The sequence below is a fragment of the Pinus tabuliformis genome, chromosome Q (assembly GCF_031772625.1).
Source record: "Pinus tabuliformis cultivar Carrire ecotype Pingquan chromosome Q, CPIR1, whole genome shotgun sequence".
Classification (NCBI taxonomy): domain Eukaryota; kingdom Viridiplantae; phylum Streptophyta; class Pinopsida; order Pinales; family Pinaceae; genus Pinus; species Pinus tabuliformis.
In genome coordinates this window covers 1,198,710,881-1,198,717,434 of record NC_142296.1, presented here as the reverse complement: position 1 = coordinate 1,198,717,434, position 6,554 = coordinate 1,198,710,881, and the positions used below count along the sequence as shown (strand labels likewise).

The window sequence follows — 6,554 nt, the reverse complement described above, 5'->3', positions numbered from 1 at the left end:
ACACTGAATTCTTTGACAAAGCAATAGCTGAGCTATTGTCACAAAAGACCACTGTTGCTTTTGCCTGCTATTGGCCTAAGCTTCTCAAGATTCTTCTCATCCATACTGCCTGACATGCTGCTGTTGTCGCTGCCACATATTCTGCCTCTGCTGTAGATAATGCTACAATGGACTGTTTCTTAGAAGCCCATGAAATGGCTCCTGAACCCATATTAAAAACATAACCGGAAGTGCTCTTCCGATCATCTACACTTCCAGCCCAATCGCTATCTGTGTACCCAACCAAATCTGAATGTTCTGAGGCATGATATAAAATTCCAAACATTTTGGTACCTTTGACATACCTCAAAATTCTGTTTGCTGCCTGCCAATGTGCCTCCTTTGGCCTCTCCATAAATCTGGAAATTAAACTAACAGCATACATTAAATCAGGCCTAGTTGCTGTTAAATACATAAGGCTGCCCACAATGCTTTTATACAAGCTAGGATCAAAATCCTTGCTGCTGTCCTCTCTGCTGAGTTTTAATCCCATCACTGTGGGAGTGATTGCTGCCTTGCATTCTTCCATCTTAAATCTGCCCAAAACTTGATTTACATATCTTGCTTGAGATATAAAAATTCCTTTTTCATTTTGATCTACTTCTATGCCTAAGAAGTATCTCAACAAACCCATGTCAGTCATTTCAAATTCATCCTTCATGACTGATTTAAAATTCTCAATAAGATAAATATCATTGCCTGTAAAAATAACATCATCAACATACAAGACAACAATTAAAATTTTACCATCCTTTTCCTTGATGTAGACTGTGGGTTCTCCTTCACATTTGTCAAATTCATTATCCAAGAGATATGAGTCTATCCTGCTGTACCATGCTCTTGGCGCTTGCTTCAGCCCATAAAGAGCTTTCTTCAATTTGCACACTTTGTGCTCTTCACCTTTCTTCTCATATCCGAGAGGCTGTTCCACATAAACCTCTTCCTTTAACACTCCATTTAGGAACGCTGACTTCACGTCCATTTGGTAGACTTTCCATTTGTTTTGAGCTGCTATGGACAGCACTGCTCTCACGGTTTCCATTCTTGCAACCGGGGCGAAAGTCTCCTCATAATCTCTCCCAAACTGCTGCTTGTAGCCTTTGACAACCAGCCTTGCTTTATGCCTTTCAATCTTGCCTTCAGCATTGCTCTTGGTCTTGTAGACCCATTTCACACCAATGACTTCTTTGCCTTTTGGTAACTCAACCAAATCCCATGTCTTGTTTCTCTCTATGGCATTGATCTCCTCATCCATAGCTTCTATCCATTTCCTATCTTTGATTGCTTCCTCGAAATGAATAGGATCATCAACATGACAATACAAGGCAAATAAGGAATTCGTTCCTTCATCATAAATGTCACTTAGATTTCTAAACTTCTTACCTCGTTCACTTGGTGTGCAAGTGCTTGAAGATGCACTTGAATTTCCTCCTTGTGGTGTGCTTGGAGAAGCACTCTCATTGATCCTCAATGGTGTACCTTGCTGTTCTTGTGTTGGTGCTGCTGTTTGGGGATTCATTTCAGCCACCTCATCTTCATCTTCATCATGAGGCAAACAACTTTTAATGTTCACTGTTTTCTCTATGCTTCCATCCCAAGCTTCCTCTTCAATGAATTGAACATCCCTGCTGACAAAGAACTTCTTGGTAGATGGAATGTACAGCCTGTAGGCTTTGGATTCCTCACTGTATCCAATGAAGATGCATTTCTCCCCTTTGCTGTCCAACTTCCTCCTTAGCTGATCTGGAATGTGTGCATAGGCCACACACCCAAAAACTCTCATGTGGGTGACTACTTGCTTTCTCCCACTCCATGCCTCTTCTGGCACTTTGTTCATGACTGCTTTTGTAGGACACCTGTTCAGTATATAAACTGCACAATGTACAGCTTCAGCCCAATACTCATTTGGCAAATGCTTTGCCTTCAACATGCTCCTTACCATCTCCATGATGGTTCTGTTCTTCCTTTCAGCAACTCCATTTTGCTATGGGGTGTACCGAGTTGTGAACTGTTTATGTATTCCATTTTCTCTACAAAACTTTAGGAATTCATTTGAGATATACTCACCTCCTCTATCAGTTCTCAATACTTTTATGTGCAGCCAGCTTTGGTTCTCCACTAGTGCTTTGAAGTTTTGGAATTTCTCAAAGACTTCACTTTTGTTCTTGAGGAAATATATCCAAGTCTTTCTTGTAAAATCATCAATGAATGTCAAGAAATATAGGCTGCTAGCTAAAGATGGAGCTTGCATTGGTCCACACAAATTTGAGTGGATAATCTCTAAGGGTGTCTTTGCCCTTATGCTTTTCCCTGATGGAAAACTCTCTCTATGTTGTTTGCCCAATATACAACCTTCACAAAGGCTGACCGGCTTCTCTATCAATGGTAATCCCTTTACCATTCCTTTTCTGCTCAATAAGTTTAGACCTCCAAAGTTTAGATGCCCGAATCTCAAGTGCCATAACCAGTTCTCATCCTTTGGCACGCTTTGGAAGGCCTCTTGGGTGACTGCTGCCATTTCCCTTTTGTTTTTCAAGTCTGCTCTTATTCTAAGAGGGAACATTTTGTTCCTTGTCATCTTCACTTCAGCAATGCATCTTTTGCTGGGTGGTATATCCATGATGGTGCACACATCATTTACAAAGTAAACATTGTAACCCTTTTGGATAAGCTGTCCAACACTCAATAGGTTACATCTCATTCCGGGGACATAGTAGACATCTGCTATGGTTTTCCTTTCTCCTTTCTTTGTAAATATTTTTACCTCCCCTTTTCCCATAACAGACACTTTACTATCAGTTCCTAGTGTGACCTCTGATTTAAAATTCTGATTTAAGGCTGAAAAGAGGGCTATATTCCCTGTCATATGGTTGCTGCAACCTGAATCTAAAAACCATATGTCCTCACTATGTGTTTCAGCCATGTTACAAGCTAACAGGACATTTTCTTGACTGCTGTTTTCTCTTGTAACATTTGCATTTTGTCTGCTGTTCATATCATGCTATTTCTTTCTACAATCACTAGCATAATGTCCATACTTTTTGCAATAATAGCATTGAACATTAGATTTATCATACCTTTGTCCTTGAGCATGATGTTGTCCTCCTTGTTGGCTGCTGCCTTGGCCTTGGTTCTGATTTGGATTGCTGCCTCTTCCTTGTGCATTTGATGGGCTGTTCCTTCCACCTCTGTTCTGGCTTCTGCCTCTTCCTCTTCGGTTTCCTCTTCCTTGACCTCTTCCTCTTCCAAAGGACATCTGGGTCTTGAAGGCTTGCTCAAGAGATGAGTTTTCATTCCTACTCAACCTCTGCTCATGAGTCATCAGAGATGCATGCAGCTCATCAACTGAATAGTTTGAGAGATCCTTTGTCTCTTCAATGGTGGTGACTATGGCATCAAACCTTGAGGGTAAGACCCTCAATATTTTCTCCACTATTCTTCTATCTTCAATTGTTTCTCCATGAGTTCTCATTTGTGTGATTACACCAATCACATGAGTGAAGAATGATTCAATGTTGTCTGACTATTTCATGTTCAAATTTTCAAAATCCTTTCTCAGCATTTGCAATTTTGTTGTCTTCACTCTCTCCATGCCTTGATAGACTGTCTTAAGGATTTCCCATGCATTGTGTGATGTTTTAGCTGCTGCTATCCTTGGAAATATGCTCTGGTCTACTGCTAGATGCAACAATAAAATGGCCTTTGCATCCTTCTTCCTATTGCTCTTCAGGAGATCTCTCTCTCCCTGAGTTAATGCATTGAACTCAGTTTCATCTGCTGGTTCTTCAAAACCATCTTCAACTATTTCCCATAAATCTTGAGAGGCAAACAGGGCTCTCATAGTTATTGACCAGTAGTCATAGTTCTTCCCATTAAACTGTGGGAGCTGGGTGTTAAACATACCCATACCAGTGCTTGTGCTAGCCATTCCTTGACTGTGTATTTTTTAAAACAACTAACTGTCTTCTGCAATAACAAAAGAAATGCTTTTGAAGAATACCTGAATCCTGTGCTGTCTGAGTCTTCTAACTGCCTGAGAAGTTTTGCTGCAGCAACAACCTTCTCCCTTCAGCTTCTTTAACTTCTTTAAAGAGCCTAAGCCTGCTCTGATACCACTGTTGGGTATTTTTAAATGGAGAAAATACCAAAAACCAATTAAAAATTCACCACAGAGCCAATGCTCTGTTTACTCTATCCAGGATCTTTTGCAGAGAACCTCTTTAAGAACAAATTCACTCAGAACACAACATTACACAGTCACAACACATTTCTATTAATTTAAAAAAACTGATACATATTTCATCCTCTGTGCAGAGAGGAATTTACAAAACAAACTCTGTTGCAGACACAAATTTTCCACTGCTGTGGATATTACATAAACAGCTTCAAAACATTCTTGTGTTTTTCATTTTCAGACAAACACTACAGCACTACTGTGCATAAAAAAAATCACTCACCCTCGTGCGTAGCCACTCCACTCACAACATAAACAAAACCACAACCCACGGGCACGACACAATGTTTTATATAAAACATACATACAAAAAAAATTACTCTAAACTACCACACGTAGTCTATTTACTACATCATAAAAAAATATAATATGCCCATGACTATATTAAAGGCATTTGACGTATGCCCATAACATATTAAAAGCCTTACCAAAAAAAACTACGAACAAACATTAAATTCATTAACTCCACTACGGCGGTCAACGGAAAAGTCATTCACTCCACGTAAAAATTGATTTGACGCGGGCAGTGCACCTTCGGGAAGTCAACGGCTGTGATTGAGCGCCCAGATGATCCGACGTGGTTCGCACACCCTCCTCCGGCAAACCAAACGACTTTTACCGTCCAGGGAAAGTGGTTTTGGGCGTTCGTACATGGGACGCGTGGCGGCAAGTGAATGTGTTCGGAGCCTCCTCCTGCTCGTACAGTCTTTGCCAAGAGCGGTGCGGGGAGACCGAGATGGTTTTCAAAAACCACCGTGCGGCGTAAAATTACAATTTTAACAACATTCTCCTTGTAAACTCCGGCTTTGACGTAGATGATATGTCTCCTCTTGGACTCGGAAGGCGCCGCGTTTACTGCTTCGGTGATCGTCAGGTAATTGCCAGAACCATCTTTGGCAACAACGACGTGCGCTTGTCTGGAGGATTGTAAGTGCCATCGGTCGTCGGCTGATAACCATCCTGGAAAACCATCTCTCTCGATCAGACTGTAGTGAGAGTCCAACTCCTCCTCTCTTTCTGAACTCAACAGACGGCGATTTTTGAAGCTGGAAAGCTTGTACATGCAAAGCAAATTGCTCGTTAATTCTGACACATTAACAGCTCTGGACGACATCAGAGCTTTTATATTACTGCTGTCTGTTAAATTGAAGTCACGAAAACCATTCAAGCAGGTTTCCTGGTTCGTCAAAGCCGCGCTCAGCAAATTTGGGATATCTTTCTTGACTGAATTGCTGCTTAAACAAACGTTGAGACTGTCCAACGTATCTTGGAAAAGCTCAACACAATCTTGCCATGCCGCCCGTTCTCCTTCATTCATAATATCACTGTCTAGACTCATGGACAATTCGTAAGCATGTTGTGCCTGTTCCATGCTCTCCGTCAAGGCTAAACTTATCAAAATATCGGGTGATGTTGTCTCGAAGCCACGATATGATGCCAAAGACGACACACATCGGTGGGGAAATCTTGTTTGGCTACAGACCGACTTTACTAAATTAGACAATAGTTTCCTACCTTGGGGGTCGTCGGGGACTTCACTGGAAGTAACAGGAGTTCCCATTGTCACACCAACGATGTCAAGGAGCAGCATAATTAAAGTTAGGGCAGCAAGGATGGACCATTTTTTCGAGTTTTGAGCCTTCCGTTCTTCGTCGCAGTAGACTCGAACGTTGCTCCTTACAAAACTCGTCATGTGGGCGCTAGGTCAAGAACTTTCAGACCGATGGACCCTAGGAAGTGCTAAAATAAATTCCAGCCAAATAACTCGAATATAAATTTGCACACTTCAGAACGGCTCGGCTTCGCTCAGTGGGAATGAACTCTTCAAGGAGTGCTCTTATAGCATTGCAATTTTCGGTTATGTGGCTAACATTAATCTAGTGTTATTCTCTTCTAGGGTTGCAATTTTATCATTACTGTGTGGCTCACACATCAAATCGGCAGATTATTCTCGCCCTAAGGCTGTGATTGTTTCTTATAGTATTGTTTAATTCGAGGATCAATTCAGCTTTTATCGTTGACACTGCAACCAAACTCGCAATGGATTTCAACATTGATTTTCATTACGTGTTGTTCTCTATAATGTAAAAGGTCACTTCTCACATTCGATATCGTAGTCCGTTTTTATTAAGGTTATGTGCGTAATCCATAAGGTACAAGATACGTGCATCACTGTAATAAAAAGGATTAGTTCGCACTTAACAGTTAGATAGAAATCTAGACGGTAGAAGTCACAGATTAGCGAGATTCCACGCCGTAGCTCATACTTTTGATTTGCCTC

At 41.2% G+C, this 6,554-nt stretch overlaps 1 protein-coding gene across 1 annotated transcript; it reads right to left on the bottom strand.

Moving 5' to 3' along the window:
• Positions 1–4,766: 4,766 nt before the first annotated feature.
• On the bottom strand, positions 4,767–5,966 carry LOC149224069 (putative pectinesterase/pectinesterase inhibitor 34). The gene has a single exon (XM_089388071.1). It carries the CDS (start codon positions 5,964–5,966, stop codon positions 4,767–4,769), a length of 1,200 nt encoding a protein of 399 aa, XP_089244197.1.
• Positions 5,967–6,554: the final 588 nt, after the last annotated feature.